General features: G+C 42.7%; 1 protein-coding gene across 5 annotated transcripts in view; it reads right to left on the bottom strand.

The window, feature by feature from the left end:
- Positions 1 to 24,045, bottom strand: part of igsf9bb (immunoglobulin superfamily, member 9Bb) — a 106,797-nt gene that overhangs the window by 68,510 nt on the left and 14,242 nt on the right. For all 5 annotated transcript variants that reach the window (XM_031871637.1, XM_031871639.1, XM_031871638.1 and 2 more), the window contains exon 2: positions 12,840 to 13,031. In XM_031871637.1, coding sequence (XP_031727497.1) covers positions 12,840 to 13,031 — 192 coding nt within the window. The remainder of the gene's footprint in view (positions 1 to 12,839; positions 13,032 to 24,045) is intronic.

Genomic DNA, 24,045 nt, shown 5'->3' with positions numbered 1-24,045 from the left:
GACACAGAGGTGACGTGTCAGCGGAAAAAAGGAGGCGAGCGGAGAGGTGAGGAGGTACGGGTGGGTTTGAATTTAATGAGGGAAATGAAGGAGACGGGGAAGGAGCAGGTGAGAGGTGACTGGATGAGGAGAAGAGGGAACGCCGGGTGAATGTTTAAGAGAAAATCAACCTTTGAACAGGTTCTGATATAAATATAAAGGGATCACAGAGCACAGAGAGTTGGTGTCACAGGGTGACATCGCAGTGCAGGCCCGTTTTTCTGCTGCACGGTTAAAGTGCAACACAACATCATAGTGGGAGACCGGCTGCAGCTGCATGCGCGCAATGAAATCTGTCACTTAAGCTACTGTGTGCGTGGTCTATTTTGGAGACGCGCCAAGGCGAGGACAGGTCGTTGCTTCCTTTGAGGAGTGGGAAGTGGCCAGCGTGACAGTGGAGGAGCCTCGGGGTTACGCAGGAGCCAACAATCCGTCGGAACAGATACCGACTTGGTGAGTACAGCAGAGTCAGGGACGGCTTACTTTTACAGATCAAAAGCCGAAAGGGGGGGGGGATTGATGATGTCGCTCAGGGCAATCTGGTAACTGGATCATAACAGATGGCGACTGGCAATAAAGGCTAAACAAAGGGCTTTCAGGGAGCGTGCAGCGGCTCAAAACGTCTGCGTTTTCAAAGCCCTGCTATCCTTTATTAATCCCCCCCCAGTCCGCTCCACTTTGAGGGTATTCCTGACTAATGTTTGTTTGCCCCCCTAAATCTCCTCTGCAGCATGACACCCCAGGTAACGATATCAGCTGCACTGGCGGCTGCCTCAGTGAGTTGAGTTGAGGTAGACAGTCAAAGTGATGTTTTTTCCCTGAAGCCTGTGTGTGTGTGTGTGTGTGTGTGTGTGGGTGTGTGTGTCCTGGTTAGGCTATTTATATATCAGATTATATTTGTCCAGCTTCCAACCATGTCTGTCTCCTCTCTTGCCTGACTGGAAAGACACTCCATGTTAATTATTGAGTGTGAACTCTGCCTTTAGTATACAGACGTATCTATGTATCCCCCACTGCTGTGTACATGCCCTTTGATTCCACCTCCATTTCTCTTTGTCTGAGGGTAAACAGCGTGTCCAAACAGTAGTGGGTATCCTTTTCTGGGCTTGATGTATTTCAGGTAATGAACAAGAAATCATGCGTGAGTGTGTCTGTGTAAACACACGGTGCTGTTCGCTTACTGTGTGAAAGCATAGTGGTGCGTCATTTGTCACACATGGCCCTTCGCTTTGCTGCATGCTGATTCCCCAGCATGCTGAGGAAGAATTACCCACAGACCAGTGACGTGCAGTGAGGTTGGTGGCTGGTGAGGCATTTACAACTATATGAACCCAATAGAGTGGCTTAAATCACCATTCAATTGGCAGCTTGCACATTGACTGCTGGTTGTTTTTCATATTTCATATCAGCATTCTTTACACACATTGGTAAGGTACGTATTTGATTCCACCAGGAGCGTGTTAAAGTCTATTTGTTAAATTTTTTGCCAATCTGCATCGTTGAGTCCCGCTGCTTTGGCTGCGAGGAGGTCATGTTCACACTAACAGACAGCCGATTACTTCAATACTGAAGTAAACACTCTGAAAGGGATGACTACAGGTATGTATGGACGTTTACACTCTATGGTTATCAGAGATCCTGCCAGCAGTGTGTGTGTTTCAATCTGCTTCATCATTTTTTTTAGGATTGCCAGGTAAAATTGGGGAGCGTTTTATGAGAATATAAAAGCGTCAAAGCTATTTAACATCCTAAAAACAGAATGCATTGTGAAAGCACTGCTCACACAGAAGTCGAACAACACCATGTACTACAGCCCTGTTGATGATGTGAATTATATCCACCGCCAGTTGATGACATGGCCTCCATGCTCTGTTTCCCCCTGAGGTCACGTCCTCCTCGTTTATTTCAGACAGTCTCCACTGCTCAGTCAACACAGCATCAGGGCTGTGATGCTTTCTGTTGGCTCTGTGTGTTCACTGAAGCTGGATACTGTCACGGCCAGGCCGTTCCTCCTGCTTGTCCCGTGTGTGTATCTTATGGGCAGGGCTTCGACCTGGTCTCCTCCCGGCTTCCTAATTACAACTCACCTCACCTGCCCAGTCAAACCAGCTGCACTCCATCAACTCATCAACCCAACAGTATATCTACCCCGGTTCTTCATCCACTCTTCGCCAGATCGTTGTTTACAGCTCACGTGGTAGCGAGTAGTTCTTGGCTGCTCTGTTTGAAGATAATTCAGAGTTTTCTCCCAAGTGTTGTTTCAGTGCTTTAACCCTGTCTCTCTGTTCCTGCAGTTTTTTCATCCTCCCGGTTCCCCAGTCTGCCTGCCCTGCCCTACCTCCTCCTGCCTGGATTCCACCCTCACCCTCCCTGGATTTTCCCGCGGTGCTCTGGTCATTCTCCCCCCCCCCCCCCCTTGGTTTCCTGTCAATAAACCTTTCACCTATAATCCCTGGTCTGTGCCTGCATTTGGGTCCACACTCTCAGCCTGTGACAGATACATTTTTAACGCCTCTGACAGCTAGAAAGTGTCAAGCTATTTTTAAGTGTATGAATGCAGGTCTTGTTCTTGTTTTCACGTCAGTGAGTTGTCATTTGCCTGACAGCCTATGCTGACGCAAAAAGATATTACCGGAGAGGGGGATTTAAGGTAAGTAAACACAGGTTGGAGAAAAAGCTTATCACGGTCGACCTAATGTTACTTACACTGCAAGGCATCAATTGTTTGAGCAGTAGGTACACCAGGATGCCCAAATGTGGTGAATTTGTCTACCAGATTAAAGGATTAAGATGGTGTTGCTCTATAAATTGAATATTTTTGAAGAATTCCATGAAAAGACCAAAACCAATTAACAACCAATGCCTGAGTGCATCTCTAAATACTTTCTGCAATCCTCTGTAAAAAAGACACAAATATACTATACTGTTTGACTTCATGTTTTTAAAAGGCTCAGTGTGTATGTATACATGGTAATGATGGAACATCACCAAAAACATATCGCTCATTGGAGTGTTTCTGTAGTTTTTGGACAACAATAGAGCTCTATGCTTAGTCATAACTGAGCACAGTAAATATTGGGCTGATAGGTCCGCTAGTATGTGAGATCAGTCGTGGACAGACAGACATAGAGCTGCACACGCACGGCGGAATGCATAATCTCCTGGTGGAGATAATAAGACTGACTGACTGACCCTGAACTTAAATGTTCCAATGTGAGGATGTGTTTCACCAAAGTCAACAACTTCTTGAATCCCTGCCTGAATTTGTATCAACCGCACATCATGTTAAAGTAAGAACTTTACAGAACAAAAGGATTCACTTCCGATGAGCAGATTTTGAACTGGACTCCATTGAAGAATTCCATGGAAACCCATCTCTTCTTGATAGTAAGATAAATTAATTAATGGCTTTTGGTCTTTTATAATAGGATTGTTATTGGGACAATAAGAAAAATAAAGAGTACCGCCAGTCTCATGCTTTATCTTTGTGATGTTCCCTGTAACCGTGTGATGCCACAACCACTTCCTGTGTTCAGAAAAATGTCCAACGGTGCATTTCAACCGGATCTGGCAACAGAGAGCTTCTAAATCTTTCTATTCATTTCCTATGGAGAGTGAGAAGCAGTCGCGCAGTGCATCGTGGGAGAGTTGAGGCTAGTTTTGAAGGTGCGTGTTTTCAGAAATACATTCTGGAGGATTGTCGAGACGCAATAACAGAAAGTTTACGATCAGGCCCCCCCATGTTCCTGTTTGGAATGGCGAGCAGAGAACCAGGGACCAATCAGGTGCATTCCACGATAGGGTACGTCACCTGTGGGAAGTGGCACCTTTCTTTTTTTTAGCAGAAATTCATCATTTCAAACACAATGTCTCGCATATCTTCACTTTCTTCCTTTCTGAATCTGAATAGTGAAATACACGATTTGACAAACTGACTACATTATGCCACCAGGGATCCCCATTGTAAAACACATAGTCCATCTAGCAGAGAATATAGCTGGATGCAAAATGCAGATGGCTTAAGTGTGGCTGAACAGAGTATATTCTCATCAGAACTTTCCAGCCAGGACAAATAGACGTATACTTTCAGGGCAGTATTTGTTATATGTTATTGTATATGTTTCTTTTGTTGTCACTTCACTACCAGGGTGATGCTGTAGACAGAGGACATTTTATTCTGCAATATTATATTATTATATAAGTTAATTCTTCCAGCACAGAAGGAAAACCCCCGTCCATAAAACATACATGATCATAGGTTGGTCGATAGCAGCTGTAATGTCCAGCTAGCTTTACACAAACACTCCTTAGTGCTGCTAATGTAAACCCATGAAGATGTAATGGTGCACTGCAGGATACCAATAGTTATATGTACATACACAAGTACAGTCGCACAAATTCATGTGTTCTAGGATGTAGAAATCTCTGGAGCGGCGACACCATATATTATTCCATTAGCTTCAATCCAACAATCTTACAAGCATAAAACTGACACACTGAACCTTTATGTCCTTTTGACAGTTCAGTGAGAGGCTGCAGCTACTATTGACTGAGGTGAGGAGCCACTAAATGGCTTTGGTGGCATTTAAAAAGAACACTCCATGCTCCCTTTGGCTTTGTTGTCTATTCATTCTTCATTAACTGCTTTCAGCAGCAATTATGTCATTATCACAGACAAAGCCCAGGCTGGGCAAACTTCATGAAAGCCACAAGTCCACTGGTGGTGAATTAAGCCGAGCAAAACCCCACAGCAGTAATTAATCACTTCAAACAGCATCCATTCTTCTCCTTTTTGGAAGAATATGTACCTGTCAGAGCTAACACGACAGGATATTCGAGAGCTCTTCAAGAGAATCTCTGCTACGTATATATGCAACTCTTCAGAAAACAGACAGTGATTCACTTAACCCTCTGAACCCCCGAAACCCGCCGGATGTTTTCTTTAAACAATCGCCCAAAACCCATCATTACTGTCATAAACCTTTGTTTTTAGCTAGATCCTGTAAACAGCATTACATTTTCAGCGCAACTAGGAAGCCGTAATTGATTCGTCTGAGACCAACGGTCAGGGAAAAACAATTCAGTGAATGAACTGCAGCCTGCAGAGGTCGTAAATATGTCAATAGTTCAATCAATACAGAACGTGTTGTTGAGAGGGTTAAAGACTACACAACCATGATGACGACGTTGGACTTTTGAAAGTCACCTGTCAACTTTTTTGTGTGAGGACTCAACTGTCAAGAGGTCTTACAAGTCAATCAAGTCCATTGTGATGTGATGTCGCAGCTGACCCACAGTCTCTGACTATACATTTTGCTTTGGGTGAAGTCACACAGTGAAGTCAGTGAACAGCGGATCACAGATGCTGCACAAAATTGAGCAATGTCCTTCCAGGTCGCAGATTTGAAAAGGAATGTGCAGGCCTTGTGTGCAGGATTTTGACTCTAGTTGTTGAGATATTTCAGTTCGGATAAAAAAAATGGACAGACGATACATTGGACCCGAGAAATTCTCATTTAAATCCCTCTTCAATTCACAGTTGGAATATACGGCTTGAAGTGTGAGCCTAGAATATTGTAACGACTGACAAGAGCAGTATCCCTACGGCAAGAAGAGCAGTAGTCAGCGGGACTTCTGATCATTGGAGTAATTATGGCACAAGTCCAGCTGTTCCTCTGTTGTCTTCTATCCAGTCAGTCCGACCCCACTTCTTGTCTCTTCTATCGGCTTCCTGCAGTCGGCACATGGCAGCCTGTCACAGAGCCCCACTCCTCCTGACTGACGTTAGCTGTGATAACATCAGAGGACTCGCCTTGGGTCCACATTTTCAAAAGCTTCACATGAGGTCGCCCGGTGCTGCGGGTTGGCTTGTTAACACTGCAGTGGTATCATCAAAGGCCATGCTTCTGATAAGACATATTCTCATACATATTACTTCATATTTAACTGTGCTAAATACAGTACGTTTAAACCGTGATTGTTCATCAGTTCTATACGCACTGATCGATCGGCAGCCGGTTTTCAGCTGATCGGAAGCTCATTAGAAAGAAAATCAGAATCAGCGGGTCGGACTTTTAAATTGTTCAGAAATCGGAAAAATTGCAAAGAAAATTGCAATTGATCAGACCTGGACTAGAATCTGAGCCCCCCGTATTCTGCCTAACTTAGGAAGAAGGGCAAAGCAGATTTATTAGCTTCAGTGAATGTCTGCTGGGTCATTTTTAAATTTGGGACCAGCTTGGAGATCTTCCACGATGATGGGGGGGCATTCAACAATGTAATCTTACTTTTTCTCTGTCCCTCCATTTCCAGTTTCATCTTCAATTTCTATTGCTTTCTTCCTGCGTGACTATCAACGTTTGTCCATCTCTTCCTCCTGCTGGTTCTCATGGAAATGTTTGAGACTCTGTCTGCCTCCTCTACTCTAACAGATGTGTTCTCCTTCCTCCTCTTTATAAGGAACACAAGACAAAGGCTTGTTTGAGACAGAAGGGCAGACGGGTGTCTAGGAAACAGTGGCCCTGTGGTTGGCTCCGCTCATTAACCCTCCACAACATCCCGATCTAAAGAGGGCACAATGTGAGCCTCTATGTATCTCAGCAGCTTTTGGCCGTGACCTGTGATCTTCCATGATGTCACACTGAAGCACAGTGGGTGGTTGATGCTCGCCTGCGACCCGGCTAAAGAACTTCACATATTTCACTTCTGCGCTTTGAAACGACGAGATGAACGGTCACCTCGCTGAAGGCTAAAGTCGGCCATGTGTCTCATAGGACTGATGGCGAGAAGAATTTCAAAACAACGCTGCGTATATGGTCCCTAAAAACCAGTTCAATGTATGCAGTCTTTATAGTGTTTGAAGTTTCTAATCTTTAATAGCTTCCAGCAATATATGATACAAACTAATGTTTGCTTCTGTTAATAATGTAAATCTTCCCAGTTTTGATCCTGCGTTAATTGTCCATTCAGCTCTTGTTATATGACAAATGTATATCAAAACATCTGTATCTAAAGCTTCAGAGTATTTTTTTTTATCGACTTCCTGTCGTTTCGCTTCTGTAAAGCGGTTTGAAATGTTTTGGTGACTCATCCTGCACTTAGAAAGTCATCCAATCAGATGAGACTTTGGGCGACTACCTAGTACAAACCGCTCATATGAAACCGCACCTCGCCGCTTGTGGATCGCAGCAGCTAATGGAGCAACATGAGGAGAGACAGGAAGAGAGGTGAGTTTGGATATGAGTTAGGACTGAGATCTAATTCATTCAAGGGGAAACTTTGCCAATACTCAACCAGCTCTGTGTCACTGCAGGGCAGACATTACATGCAATATTTTTACCTACATTCAAATTTTTGAATTAGATACTTAATGAAAAGTAGAGTATTTTCTCATTTTCTGGTCCGTGTCTGACTTTCTTACGAGCTCTAATGGTTTTAGTCTGAGACTGTCTCCGCATGTTGTGTCCTCTCCGTGATTCCAGAACAGCAGAGGACTCCAGCTCCCACATGCGAGGATCAGAGAGTAAAACGGTGTGCAACTGACGTAAATATTGGGCCGCTGTTTCTTTAAACATTGTGATGGAAACAATGTATTAAAAATATAAACAACAGACATTTTAGTTTGTTTGACTATGTATACGGTCATATGGCGCAGCACTACTTCCCCCTGTGGCCTCCTGATCTAACAACAGGTGAGGGAGGTGTGTGTGGCGCTAACAGTCGTCTGTAGCTACGTATCACGCTAAACTCTAACCCAGCCCACGTTTTAGCAGTCCAATCAAATGCAAAGGATTTGATTTGAATCCGTCTCCTAAATGTATCATTTCACAGCACAGAGGCAAAACACACTCTGACTTCCGTCTCCCTGGGACTCTAAATGTGGATTCTGGTCTTCACATGAGTGCAGCATAGGTCACAATTAACAGTTACATCCTGGATCTGGTTCCATATGGTAAAATACACAAATAGGTTAAGCTCCGATGCTGACAAATGTCTTTTTTTTATCTCTCTTCTCTTATTGAGAGAGAGCAATATAAGTAACATTAGCCAGCTGTTTTTAGCCTGTGACGGCTGTCACTTTCTCCAGTTAAAATGACAAACGTTGCTGGCGGCAGTGTCATTAACCTTTATTACAGAGCAGCAGGACTGAAACTTTAGGCTGTTGTCTGGGTGATGTGCTCTCAACCAACCGGTGTCTGTACAAAGAAACATCACTCTATGGATGCTATGTTTAGGTCAACAGTGATAAGAGGTTTGAACGGGGGTAAAGATCTAGTATGAACAATGTGTCATCTGATGGGACGCTGTACAACCTGACAAGAAGAACTAGAAAGAGTTTACCAAGATACAGTTAACACATTTACTAAAACTACCAGATATCTATATCTTTATCCGCCTCAAAAAACAAGGGGGCTTGACTGACAAATGCTTCTGTTGGAGTACACCGGGACCATAAGTGTCTGGAGCACTCATTCCCAAAGACCAGGGCGGGACCAGGCGGGAACCTCCTGTTTTGCAGCGTGAAGCCGATGCGGAAGTGTCTTAAAACTTGCATTCTCTCTACTGACCAGCAGGGTTTTTTTCACAACCAATGAACGGTGTAACCATATTTGGAATTTGGCAGCTATTTGTCAATCACAGTAAGCCCCGCCCTAAAGCATCCCCTGCTTTATGGTCTGTTTGACTCTAAATGGACCATCATTTACTAAATGAACATCATGCTGTATTGAAGAAGACTTGAAACTAGAGATTGAGACCATAAACTCATGTTTACAATGTTTACTTAGGTAATAAATCAAGAGAGAAGTAGAGTCATTTTCTCATAGACTTCTATACAACCGGAGGAGTCGCCCCCTGCTGGTCAGTAGAGAGAATGCAAGTTTTAAGACTCTTCCGCATTGGCTTCACTTGGAAGAACTGGAGGTTGCCGCCTGGTTCCCAGTGATATTTAACGACGTAACAACGTCAACGCTCGCTTGAGAAACACTTCAACAGCGACTCGCCGACAATGTAGTTGACCACGCTTGGCCATTTTGTTGCTTTGGCGCTTATATTGTGAACATAGCGGGCTGCTACTAAAACCTGTCTCCAGCCAGGAAAACTTGAGATACAGATGTAAACTGACTTTGAGTTATGTATGTCAGTTACACGCAGATATTGAAAGCTGGACCTAATTTAATTGTTATACGGCCTTTGAAACGATTTGTATTCCAGAGGAGAGTCCAATATTGGATTGAAAATAATGCTATTGAACCCCATCCTAGCATGAGTCTAACTTATAAATGAACTGGTTTCCAGGTCTACTATATAGACTTTGCTTGGTTGAAGACACAATGCTATCACACTCGATGGTTCGATTGTTGCTGTCCTCAGGGACTTGGGGTTGCACTCCCATCCTGCTGCTCTTTTTGCTGCGGTCAGGATTCTGTAACTGTAACCAAAAGCTTCTGAAACTTGGTGATCTAATCAATGAGGACAAAGTGGGTGAGGGTGCATGAAAGATCACACAAAGCTCGAGTATTTTTGCCACAATCTCCTAGTCTGACACTCTATTTTTCTTCCTGCTGCGGCTGGCAGGTGGGATGTAAAGGACTCTTTAAAAATACACCTTTTCCTGTATCTGATGCAGACAGCGGCAGATCAACCGGCTGCCTTTCAATCACGCGTGAAGATTAGTATCCGCCATGTCAACGGCATGGTTTTGCTAATTAGAGTAAACTTGGCATATATTTTTACAAATAAATATTTCATTTATACTATGTAATCTATCTGATGTGCACTTTCTTAAAACTGATAATTACAGACTAGTGGATATTATACTGTTTTTCAGACAGTGGGACTTAAACTGTGGGAGCTTCAAAGTGTACATTCCTTGGACTAACTAATAGAGAAAAAGAAAATGATCTGGTATTATGAAGGGCTTTTTGTGATACCAATATTAACATAATATCACAGACGTTAAAGTTTCCCAATTCTCAAGAATATCCTGCATCCAGATTATTGGGAAATAATCTCATGGTTCAACATGAAAATGTCTTAAATTGAACCTTAGAGCCTCTCAATGATGATTAGTGAAATTATGAAAAACAATACATTTGAGAAAACAGTACAATTGATTTGTTTCAATCTGATTTTAGGATACATCATCGTACTAAAAATGCTCTTCTTAAGTTAATGAATAAATTGAAACCTGCGTGGTTATTAGTGGCACAGCTCTTCAAAGGTCTGGCTTCTCCTTGAAAGACTGGTGTTTGTGTGCAGGTACTGCTGATGCTAGAGATCAGACACAATGTCTGTTCTCTTTATTTCCTTTTACATGCTTGCTTTAGGAACACCTTCCCTCAGAAGGGAAATGCTGTTGAACTCGTTGGATGATCCAACACGTGGATGCTGCTTGCGCTGACTCCTCCTCACACGTGGAAAAATTGACATTTAATTTATTATGACATGAATAAATACATGATAAAAGCTCTTTGAAGGGGGGGGTTATTTCTGAAATGTAATGATCGGAGGGGAGGAAATCAACAGCAGGCAATCCCTCTCACCTCCTCAGCAAACTTCACCTTGAGCACAACACATGATTAATCTGTGGTGGAAAGAGCTGCTCTCTAAAGGACATGTCATCTCATTAAAGCTGTCTGCATTAGTTAGTAAACAGATTTATTACAGTCGACCGCTGTAAGCACACCGCTGATCAAAGACAGCACTATTGTCAAGAAGGGGATGGTTTCATGTCTTTGTTTACCAAAATGTGATTCTATGATCCCGGATGTGTGTACATCCTGAGCATTCTACCACTGGTTTCACTACGACAAGTATCAAACTAATAGTTATCACTGTACACTAGGGCTGAGCAATACATCAATATTATATCAATATTATATCAATATCGTGGTCTGAGACTAGCATTTATTTTATTTCTCTTTACCCACTTAGTCATTATATCCACATTACTTATTATTTAATCAAAAATCTCATTGTGTAAATTGTTGTAAAAGAACCAACGACCAACCCATAGCTATCCTCTCAATATCGATGTTGAGCTTTTTGGTGAAAAAATATTGTGATATTTGATTTTATCCATATCACCCAGCCCAAACTGTGATGGTCGTGAAATTTTAGTTGCCAATTAATTGTTGTCCAACTAATTCCGATTTGCGGTTTGATTGTAATTTTCCGTCTTGTTGAAGCCACACAGCGGTGCGGTTGTGTGTGGCCTTCCAACTGACCCCGACTGTCCAAAATGATGCGATTGTTGGCAAAACAGTGTCGATAATGATCCGTCTCTGGTTTGCTTTATTCCAAAACGTCTGTGTCTGCTGACCTAATGTAACAAAGACAGGGTTCAAGGAAGCTAACTCGCATAGCTTTCTTAGGTCTTGAGGTGCTGCAACGTTTATTCAGAGACAAACCGAAACCTGCACTGTATATTTACTTTCAACTGACCCCTTTACAGCTGTCTGCTCCGAGCGGGCCCACCGTCTCTCTCTCTCTCTCTCTCTAGCTATTCCTTGAAGATCCCACACTGCTCCTATAACACCGTGTTTCCATCCAAATATTTTGATGTGAATTATCTCATGAGAAGAGCTGGATGGAAGCGACGACTTTCCCCAGAGCTGTAAAACACACTGCTGCACCTGTAAGGGAGACTCTTCTATAAATCAAGGGAGACACTTTATGTACCTACTGGAAATGCACCGAGTTCACTTCCTATTTGATGCCACATTTGTAATATTTGCTTTGAATCAGGGCTGTCCACAACTATTCTACACACAAATATATATTGGATTAGTAAGAAAAACTTTTTGATTGGCGTGAGTTTCTCTATGGACAATAAAGTTTTGCTAAATAGTTTTCTATCATCACTGTGATTGGCTTTCCACACTAATGTTACACTGATATTTACACAGAGACACCTTCCTCCTTCAGCAGATGGATGTGAAACAAACATCACAGTGAAAGAACTGAAAGCACAGCCTTGTTTCTGTCTGGAGGGGGAACGCTGTGCTGCACACTCAAACGTGCTTTTTGAGCTGTAAACTAAATTGCATGACTGGTTTTAGTATTGACAGTTCTTTCCAAAACCAGGAAGCAGGAAAAAACCCTGTATTTAATGGGTTCAAAATAGCTCAACACGCCGTTTGCCATACTGTATTGAATCAGCCCTGAACCTCACAGGTCGGGACTTATCGATGTCATTAAACGTGTCTGAAAATAGAACGTGAACGTCCCCCTGAGTGACTCCTGCCTCACATCCACGCACTTCCCCTCGCCACCATTCCGTAAAATATGTGATCAGGACATCAGCGTCTATGCTTTTCTAGTTGCTGATCTCTCAATATGTTACATTGAAAACAACCAATCCGTGTTTAATTGACAGGAGGAGAGCTGGTGTCCGTGGCAGCACCGCTAACTGCTAACAAACATAGGTGACGTTCACTTACATTATGATGCGTTCAGGCTCTGTTCTGTGAAAATTAGTAATATTAAATCATAACTTATACTACAATGATGTCATCAATGATCAGCAATTAGTATCGGCGGCAAAAAATAAAAGGTGATCTGGGATCTGTTAAAATGATATTTGCTCCCTTTTTTCTTTTGAGCTGATCCCATCTGTGTTCCCATCCGAACCGTGAGTTTTATGATCCGGTGCACCACTAGTTCTGGGGGCAACCGAGCACACTCCTGAGTCATGCTGTCTGGGGTCAGAGATTTAAACAGACGTGAAATGTTTGACCGGAGAGAGCAGTGACATTTTGCCGTTTGTGGTGTGAATGTGACTGTGTTCGCCATCTTACCGGCGTACTCCGGGTCCACGTGAGGAGGGTAGAAGCGAAAGTTGATGAAGAAGGGGATGGGCATTCCATACTTGAACCACTCCACCACGTAGGGCTGGCCGTTCAGGGGGTGGGACACGTCGCATCCCAGGATGACGTTCTCTCCCGCGCGGGCCGTCACAAATTGGGGCTCCTCTCGCACTCCGTGGGCACCTGGGGGTTAATGGCATTCACAGGTCAGCCAGGTCAACGAGCCCATTTTATTTGAGCATTTCACACCATTACATTTAAATTCAGACATTTAGAGCATGTACAATACTCCTGCAACCACAGAGCAGATATAAAGGCAGACAGATCATTTTTAAGGGTTTGAGAATAATGAATCCTATTTCTAGGAGCCGACCACGTGAACTCCACCGGCGTCCACTCAATAACAACAGCAACAGTCAGCAAATAAGAGCTCCGTTCAAAGGAATAGTTTCATTCGCTTTCTGGCAGAGAGTTAGATGAGACGATGGACCCCCCACTCTCATGTCAGTGCGCTCAATGTGAAGCTACAGCCAGCAGCTGATTGGCTTAGCTTGGCATAAAGACTCGGGGTGGGGTTAAAGAAATTGATACAGCACAGTATTGCGATATTTTGCGTGGCAATATTGTATCGATACAAATGGACACCGAGTATCAATCTTCTATTAAATTAACTATCAATATTGCATACACAAATTAAACCTTTTGGTAACAATGCTTTTTCAGTCCAATAGAAGGTGCTGTCTCAGCGATATTGGCAGGAAAACAAAGATGGAGGTGGTCAGTCTGCGTCACTGACAAACCCATTTTGCTGCAATAAGAGTGAGATGTGTGAAGTGAGATGAATCGAGTGGAAAAACAGACAAAATACATAAATTGTAATTGAAAAAAAAGAATAAATTCCAAAGTATCGCGATATACTGTATATGTTATCGAAATACTCCGATTATCACAAAAAGGTCTAAACTCACCATAAGATCGCAGCGTGACTTAAGTAGCGTGATAATATCGTATCATGAGTTGACAGCTAATTGACAATAGGCCCTTTGACAAGACATTGAAGGGTAAACACAGATGTAATTAATAACATGAATCCTGGCCCTGTTCCATTTCGATGGGCCATGGCACTGGTATTGAGTATGCAGGCTCACTGGAATGACTGCTACACGCTAAATAGAACAGGACCATCATTTATTTGATCGATTACGCCTCTGCTTACTCTGCTATCACACGTTAAAATGGCTGCTGCGAAAAGGAACTATATGATCATCTGTTTCCGACCCTTATGCTAAGCTAATCAATAATAATCAATGACTAGTGGCTTCCCATTTGAGAGTGGAATCCATCTTCTCATCAGACTCTCTACCAGAAAGCCAATAAGCATGTTTCCGATTAAATGACAAACTAATCCTTTCGTGGTACTTGATGGTAAACTACTATTGCCAAACAAGTGTTGACACTCCATTCATCACCTTTCAGTGACCATCACGTCGTCTGATCTTGAGGCTATCGTGGCATCAGTCGACGTGAAGTAAACAAGGCAGGGGTGGTAAGCCTGATCAGAGATGGTTCAGATTAGAGAGAAATGTAGCAAGAAGGTCTTCGGAAAGCAAAAAGGGTTCCACCCAGAGAAGTGAGTGAAAGTGTGTGTGTGATAACACAAACATGTGCTAAGCAACACGTTCCATCACTCAGGGCGGCAAGGACCGCCGGCGACAAATCCAATACAGAGCCAAGGCCAAGGGGCTGGGAACAGGAGAAGATTAACGGCACCCGCAGACACTTGAATGTGATTCATCTCGGCAGTCTTTTTTTCCATCTAATTCCAACTGACAGGACGCAAACATGCAGGAGGTAATGTGACAGTAATGCAACTGATGTTCAATAACACTTTGACCTTTCACAAATATAATTCCCTCCGTTGGCTCAGCGACTGGTGTAACCCCAGTGAAACTGTGTGTCTGTCAGGCTAGCTGCTCGACAGCCACACATCGATCCCAGGCTAATTACTATGTAGCCTGGCTTTATGAGCATGGTGGCATTTTACCAGTCGATATACAGCTAATCGGATGTACTCGCTGCTCGTCCCTCTGCGGTCTGCGAGGAGGCCGGCGGGGCAGCGAGTTCCTCCTGCAGACGCTGCTCCGCTGCCTGCGCTAGCAAACAGTGGGCGTTGTGTGCAACGGGACTTTATCTATTACGTCTGCAAATAACTAAAGCAAGGGCGATCACTAGTTGTGGCGTTAACATTTTGCAGCAAAGCAAAGGACGTCATTTTTTTACAATCAGCTAAAACTCTTCCTACACTCAAGTGCAGATGACGGACGAATCACAAATATGTAGAAACCTGTGCTGTAGAAATGATTGATTTAAAGCTGCACTTATGTTTAAAGGGATAGTTTGGATCATTTTTTTAAAGTGGGGTTGTATGAGGTATTTTAGACACCTAAATGTACGCTATATTAAGAATGTTTGTGGTGTTGCTGGACGTGTGTGGCCAAACAGAAGGAGGACGATGAACACAGGAACCACTGAGAGCAGGATGGGACAGTAATGCTTCGGGCTAACGGAGGTGCTGTGTGTGTAACAGCAAAGTAAAAGGTCAGGAGGAGCAGCTCGCTGAAAGCACAAACGCTCAGAGGATGACATTCTGCTGAGCTTCAATCCCGGGCACTTGATGCTCGTCCCGATTCGCAATTAGCAGAATGTGCTCGCTGTGAAACAGACCAAACTAATTACACCACTGCAATAACTGAATATCCGGTCGAGGCTGGCCGTAAAGCGCAAATCCGAATGATCTGTCTTGACTTGAAGGTTTGGGCGTATTAAGGCTGCAGCAGGGAAGCATGAAAGGCCTCCACAGTCACCTTGAAGTGAGGTCAATATGAAATTCGACTAACTGTCTGGGTTTTGCACTAAACACAGGATGTTTATCTATGATGAGGCCTAATTGTCTGAACTAATGGAATGAAAAGGAGCAGATTCAAAGTGAAATTGTAAAAGCAGTTGAGCTGTGTTTCCCCAAACGCAGGGCTGCTAATCACCTCGTGAAACACAATGCGCCGTGTGGACTGTATCTGAATACATCATTACCATCACAGGCCTATCAATGCCATGCAGCATACAGCGCTCTTATGTAACGCAGAGTGCATTACATCACTGAGAGGCAGCAGGGATCAGAAGGAGACCGCAGATTTCGTGATTTTGAAGTGCATGTGTGCTCTGGAGCTCGCCTAGCTGAGCCAGATAATAACTGTGCTTTTCCCAGTGGTGAACCCCCCCCCCCCACACACACATACACACGCTTCCTCAAGCGGCGCTATGTGTTGATTGGCTGCCGGTGACATCATGGCAGATAGCACAAAAAAAAAACGGGTCCCTTGGAAGGTATGACTTCACTGTTTGTAACTGATGAGACGGAGAGGGAGCAAGGGAGAGAGGAGAGGCACAGCTTGTTTGCCCATCCCCACCCATAAGGGTTCAGCTCATCTACAATCAAAGACCCGGGGGAGGGCACCATCGCTAGGTACAACCACTGAGGTGCACTCACGCACACACACACACACACACACACACACACACACACACACACGCAGTACCAAGAGCACGGTGGAAGAGAGAAGGGGAGGGTATGCTTGCTGGGGATGTGTGATTGTTGTGTGATGTAAAAAATCCTTTAGCCACTTTGTGTGAGTCTTTTATGCTAAAATAAGGAATACCGAAAACCAGGTTGTCTTTTAAGTAAGGAGTACTGTAACACTTGTGTAATAATGCTTCTTGAAAGCCACCATCAGATTAAAAATATTTTGTGTCCCAGTAATGGTTCAATCAGAAGAGAAATATGTAGATGTTTGATCTGTGGTGTTGAAATGGATTTATAGGGTCAATTGGAGCCATTTTAAAGATCCATAAGCCAGGTTTCCGTGCGAATGCAGAGCAAACGTTAAACAGATGTGTGCCTTTATCCACTTCTGTTCACTGAATATCGAGGTGACGTGATTAAAAGGGCTCCAGTCAAACATCAACCCAACAAAAATGTCGAAAAACGTGCATTTACTGTCAATCCAGTTTCATCGATTCATTTGAGGAAAGACGTAGCTTTAGTCTGCCGCTATTTTTGTCTCTTCAGCGGACACAAAGACACATGTTTCACGCATTTATTCGACTCTGTTTCCATTGAAATTTGTATCAATACACAAACAATTCCACAACAGCCAAGCATAAACCTTTTTTTGCAAAGATTTTAAAATGTGCAAATTTGGAAATGCACATAAAAAGTGGTGGATGGAAAGACACTTTGTCGAGTTGTGCCAGTGTGTGTGTGGTATCACTTTATACCACGGTGAAACTCACCGACTGCGTCAACTCGGCTTACTGTCATGAGCTGGACTACCATAGTTTTTAGAGGGGCCATGAACACATTGCACATTTTTAAAAGTTACGCCATTTAAAGAACTAGTGCAATGAATGCACTAGTTCCCAAATGCACCGATTACTTGGCTCCCGGTTTTGCTGCTAGGGGACGTACCCTTTCGGCGTTAGCATCACTCGCCTGTTGCTCGAAGCGGCCACGGCCTTAATCATGCATAACTTTAAGCCTCCATATTATTTAAATGGGTGAGTTTTATATAAAAATTCAACCTCCGTACAGTTGTCATGAAAGTAAATATTAGCTATAGACACCAAAACCGTTTCTTTGCTGCAAACACGTCTATTACTGCTGTAAAGTTTGACATTTTAACATGGGGGTCTATGGGGATTGACTTGCTTTTGGAGCCAGCCTCAAGTGGCCATTTGAAGAACTGCATTTTTGAAGGTCTTGGTGGGATTATTTTTCCTGCAGCTAAAATGAGCATCTACCACTAGCCCAGAAGATCATTGGATAAGGTTTTAACTTACGCCATAAGCTTTATGTTAAAACTATATAAAATAACATGTCGATTGAGAAAATATTCACTCTGCTTTTTCCCAGTCACTTGAGTGATTTTCATTTTAAAGACATTTCAAATGAAATGTTCGAATTTTGCAAAGAAAAGAAAGAACCCATATATATGATTTATGTGTGTTTATGGTATTCTCTCCTTCATAATGCTCCAGTAAACTGCTATTCTAAAATGATTTACGAGTAATATTTGATCCCAGGTCCCGGTGTGTCACAGATTAAGTGCTCTTCCTCTGCTATATGGCAGTATAACAGAGGATATATGACAGCGTAATACCATGTGACAGTGCAGACAGGCTTATATTCACACTGAAGCCTCGGAGAAAACTGCAATTCTATATTTATTCAAGGTGATAAACGAGACCGTGCGTGAAAATTCAGTGGGACGCAATTAACAATGCAAGTATGAAGCGTTACGACAAACACACACATACACACACGACACACTCTGGCGTAATATTTCAGCTGAGACTCTGTGTTAGCACTTAACACACCAAATATACTGGAGCGTCCCCCGTCCCCGTCTCAGCCGGTCCCCTGGCTCCATCCTGGCTCTGTCTAGCAGTGACAACTGGCCCACTCTGCTAAGTGCCAACAAAAATGAAAAATAAATGAGATCTTTACAAAATACAACGTGAATTATTAATGACTATAGGAAGGTCAGTGCATTGTCACGCCGCCTATTATTCTTGCACCTGCACTTAGTCCTCCTGTATCTTATTCCAAAGTTGAGGTGGCGAAAATAAAACGGCAGCTCATTGACATTAATGTCGCCATTAATGATGTTACCGGCCCGCCCGCTAAGCCAAAGGGGATTTACAATGAACTGGGAGTTCATTATGATCAGTTTTCAAATACTAGTACAAGTTTGTGTATAAAAAGCCAAGTATTTCACAGAAAATGTGTACTGTATTAGAACATTTTCTCTTTCTTTCTGCATTGGCCTTTAAACTCCATCACCATCTGCTACCAGAATCTGGAGGCTTAACCAGTGTGGCTCAAAGTTATGCAGTGGCTCATGTCAGTAGGAGAGAGCTACCCGTCTGAGAATAACTCATAGTAATTCATATTGATGCATAATGAATACTGTGAGATTATTAGTCCTTATTTCAGGGGCTATATGGGATTTTTTTATGGGGTAATGCACATAGACTGTTATTAAGAAGTAGACGTAGTCGCCGTGACGTCACCCAATGGTTCGTGGACTGCCGTTTTAAAGTTGCGACGTTTGAAGTTTCGCCATTTTTGCCGTTATGCAATCAGACGAGTGTGATCTGCATTCATCATAGTCCATGTAACATTCAACGTCCCAGCCCTACTTTGAGAGGACACATACACAGAGAGGGCGCATTACTCTGCAAATGAAATGATGTGTTGACTGATCTTTGCATGTTAACTATTATTTAAAATCATTAATGTTTTTGAGAATTGATGCAGTATCACAAAACATAACAGTGTAATACTCTATAGATGACTGAGCTCAACAAACAACATTCTCATGCTAAATGCATTTGTAGAACGAAAAAATGGGATCTTTTTTTTTTTTACAGTATCCGAATAGTTTTCTAACCGGAAAAGCATGAGACGAGTCCATTAAGAGCTTCAATTCTCCAGTGTGAGATCAAAGACAACTACAGTTTTAGATCAATAAAGCAAAATGTGTGAGCTACGGTGTATTCATTGTGCAAAGAAGAGATAATTCACTTGGGAAGAGCAGTGAGTGAGAATGAACTGTGACTCTGTTTAAATAGAAAGAAATCCAGAAATCAGCACCCAGAAAGTCAAACCGTTCTGCGTATGAGCTTAGGAAAATTGCATTGCTCATTTTTTTGTTCGTCAGCTTGTGCTACAATCCTTAGATATATCAGGGTGGCTTAAAACGCTAATGCTACACCAAAGGGTGGGAGACTTGACCTAAATTCTGGACTCCCACTTTCAAGCTTTCATCATTTGGAATTCACAGGAGATCTTTCCCGGATGCAGAAGCATCTGATCCCTCCTGCATCACACGGGGAGTAAAGCAAATAGAAGCTTTAATGTGATGTTGGTGGTAGCCTTTATATAGTAACACGGCAAACATTTGTGAATAGTCAGCACATCGAGACAACAGGGTTGACTTTCAATCGGCATTTAATCCCGGATGCAATTTCTATTTTGTTGTCAGTCCACGCAAACAGCAGAAGCCACCGGTCAAGGTGACTCTGTCTGTTCTCTTTTAAACACAGATTTCAGGTCAGCCGGTTCTATCATGGTGTCGACAGAATGCCCACTACGTATTTTGTCCGTTAATCCTGTCCTTCTCCATGACCCACTTTTCCTGGTGCTGATGCTGATCATCATTGTCCCGACAAATTCCTGAATGAAATTCAGATTTCCATGTTCTCTGCTACAGGGCAGAACCTTCCAAAGATCCAGGAAGTAATAACTGCTGATTAGAAACACGCATCCCTTTCGCATCATGCCAGCAGATCCATCAAAAATAACAGCAGTTCTGTGTCGCAAATATTGGTGCAGACAAGTAATGGCGTCTCCTTGGCCCTTTGTCCTCTAGGTGTTACCCTGCAGTCCCCTCTGTCTGAGATGTCCCACCATTGAAATGCATTGCCTGTGACATTCTTTGTGGCGGCAGGAAATTCAGACAGAGCAGATGGTTCTGAGATGAATAGGTGAAAGCAGGCGAAGTCAAACTTAAAAGGAGCATCAGTTCAGATCAGCATTTGGACTTTAATCGTTCCTAATGATTTGATCTAATTGGGTAAAATCTTAGAGTCTACTCAGACCTTCAGGGTGTCACATGGTGAAAGAACTTTTTGTAACCTTTGCACACCTTTTGAAGAGGGGCAATTATTTATTTGGATGTATATTTTTTTAGTTTGTGGACACTAAACCACTAGGAGCAACATGGAGCACACTGGTGATGAGATACATTCCTGCTGCTGGTTTCTCACTATTCTGCCTACCAACAGTTAGTGGAGGCAACGCGCCTCGAGAGTGCGGTGGAAGACATTAACTAATGCTTCATAGTGTGTAGTTATTATAAAGTTTTACCGACTTGTTTTATTGAAGGATAGCCGCATCCAGAGCTCCGCTGATTCACTGATTGACATATTTAATTTCCAATCATTCTCACAATAAAAGTCCCCGTTATTTTTTCTGATTACTTTTCCTCCCTGCGGCATTAGTAGACTTGTTTTATTGATGAAAAGCCACTGATTGACGTATTATTCTATACATATTTTACAACAAAACACCCGAGTATTTTGATAATTAAAAGCTTTTATTTGAAGCAGCACAATCAGGAAGTGTTGGGTTTTCATTAGCAGCTACTGGTTTTCCCTCCTCTCTACCCTGCTCTCTTTGGTAGAGGAACTCTACGAGTGGGGGAGGATGATGGAGACCTGTTTGGTAAATTGTCCGGATTGTGTCCACATGCTGTCCACAGATCACTGAGATCAGAATTCAATGAGAGTCGGGCCACCTCGGCACGAGGTCAGGCTGATCGAAGCTAAATACGAGCCAGATCTGATCTCGGAGCGTAGAGACTTAGCGTACAGTTAATGAGTCTTGGCATGATGGGATGACAAAAGTCGTATTGAATAGAGAAGTGTAACCACGGCCACAGCGACTAAAATTAAACCAATTCAGTGATATTTAACAATTGTCAGGTAGGAGAAATAAATTACCACACTGCATCTGTATGATTTCTAAAACAAGAAATGATTTTGTTTAGTATTACAGCTGCAATTTTACAGCTTTTGTTAACAATAAAAAGGTGTTCAAATGTGTTGTATTGTGTGAGTCTTTTGAACTCTGAGATGGTGAGAAACAAATCAAAAATACTGTTACTGACATTCTCGCTTCTGTTGAGATGAAGGTTCGGTGTTCTCCTCTTGCAGCATGGCAGGTGTGAAAGTGCCTGCCATGCTGCAATTGAATCAAACTGTAGCACATCCACACCCTCGGTACACTTCGTTTGGGAAGGTGAGAACGCCCTAATCAAACTCTGGGCTGCCACAGACAGCTGGTGTTGGAGCGCTGCCAAGTGAAGGTGGGAATATTATGCGAGGGAAAACTAATCGGAATAAATGGCGCACATTACGGGCCGACTGTGTAGAGATGCATTCTTGGTGTGTGCGGACATTTAGCATCTGTTCAGCTGTCAGCATGCGTTACGAGCTTCAGCCTGCTTCACCCGTTTTCCTTGTAAAAGAAACTGAGAACAGGTCATGATGACAATCCATCACTTCCAGTGCTCCTTGTGCGTGCTGGTGTGTGGAAGCGGCACACCATTATTTTTAAAACATCTAACTATAAAGCAAGGAGTCTGTCGTTCTGTCTGTCTGTGGGTCCTTCGCATATCTCGAAAAGCGTTCATCTGATCCACTTCACACTTGGCGGGTGTATTGCTGGGAACCCAAGTCGGTGCCGTGTTGGTGCAGTTCGGAAACATTCAATATTAATAAACTTTGAATAGACAAGCGAGCCGCTCTCTGTGCAGCATCGGGGATGGGGCTTCAGGGCTCTGCAGACTCAAAGCATGTCGCCTGCAGTTGACTCAATGGGCTGCATTGAGTCGTATTGGTAGAGGAATTATATGACACGTCATTAGAATACTGTTGATTAAGTTGTACTGAATTGGATCGAATTGACCTTGTGCTATATCAAACCTTCTCAAAGCGTTATTGTATTGCAGATCAAGTATTGAGATACCTATTGAAGCGTCTCGAGAGGTAAAGATGCACACCGTTAGCTGAGTTACATATTCTTTACGTGTAATATTCCCATTGTCGCCATTTCACATCGAGAGACCATTTTTTAAAATTTGACGTGACTGTATAAAATGATCTGTTGTGACCTCTAGGATAATCACCGCCTCAGAAAGCTTTACAACTACAAACTAAAGAGCTAGGACATTCAGGGGATGTATGGCTTATTGACATTAAGAGGGTTTCAAAGCAGCTTCCAGAATAGAAGTGTTCGCCATCCAATTGCCAAAGAATTTGAAGAAATCCCCAAATGTCAAATGTTTTTGATACCAAATCACAGTATAGATCTTTATGTTTTTCCTCAAGGTCTTGGTGTCTTAACGTGGCATTTTTATAAATTGGTATAAAATTAGCTCCAAATCTGTGTTAACAAATGGTATGAACCCAAACATTGCAGCAAAAACGTATTTTTCAAATAGAAATATTGAAAGCAAGCTGCAAAATTGAATACCTCTGAAAAAGGCTTTTTAATGCTTTATAATACTTTATATAGGTCGGTAAATTGTTTTTTCATCTTTTAATGCTTTTCAAGACCCTGCTGTAGAATTCTGTCTGCCATGTCTACAAAATACTTAGGATGACTATCTTTTAACCAAAGGGTTACTAAAACGATCTTATTGTGCTGTTTCGGTGTCCTTGGCTCCTCGAGTAGTTTTCTCCTTTAAGATTTATGAACATAAGAAAAAGTATTACCTTCCAAATGGTCTGTGTGACCCCATCAAATACGCGTTCATATTTAATATCACACTTCATCCTGATTACTCTAAATAATATATTGTTGTACCCATAAGGACTAATTCTGCCAGCTTTCACTCTGTCGTGAATATGTCTCCAAAACTTGTCCTCCCTGACAATTACAGGCTAATCTTTCAGGTGACCTTTGTTGCAAAAGGCTTTTAAACTGATAATCACTTCCAGTAAAGAAAAAAAGACTGACATTATATAGATTAGTAGAATTACTTTGTTTGCCATGTGGACCACGTCAGAGATTTAATAATAGTTTTTCTCTTCTATTCACATGGTTTTGTGATGTAGACTTCTACCGAAATAGATCATTATCCACACAAAGCTGGTCATAACTGTTTTGTTGTATTACTGCATAACTGCACCTTAACATGAGACTGTGTGAGTATTACATCTTTTAAGACTCAATGAGATATGATTTTGTAAATAAAAAGGTATGACCACTGTGACCTTTATTATTAAATTCCACATTTGATTATCTTTATAAGCCATTCCCAACGGCGGCGCATGTGTATGCTGCTGCCGGTAGCTCCCATGAATTTTGTCTTCATTGGCTGTCTTTTCATGTTTATAACTGGAGCACTTATGACGTGTGACAGAATACACTCATCAACATCAGAGAAGGAAGCGTGGGGATTGGGGAGCGGACCTTGAAACGTTTACCTCCCAAGGCCGACCACCCAGCCAGACCTGCCCGACCAAACACCACCGAAAATGGAGTCGAGAGGGAGGGGAGCCACGATGGAAG

The sequence above is a fragment of the Anarrhichthys ocellatus genome, unplaced genomic scaffold (assembly GCF_004355925.1).
Source record: "Anarrhichthys ocellatus isolate YVR2014 unplaced genomic scaffold, GSC_Weel_1.0 scaffold59, whole genome shotgun sequence".
NCBI classification, from domain to species: domain Eukaryota; kingdom Metazoa; phylum Chordata; class Actinopteri; order Perciformes; family Anarhichadidae; genus Anarrhichthys; species Anarrhichthys ocellatus.
Note: the sequence above shows the minus strand (reverse complement) of the source record. Positions and strands in the feature narration are given on the sequence as shown.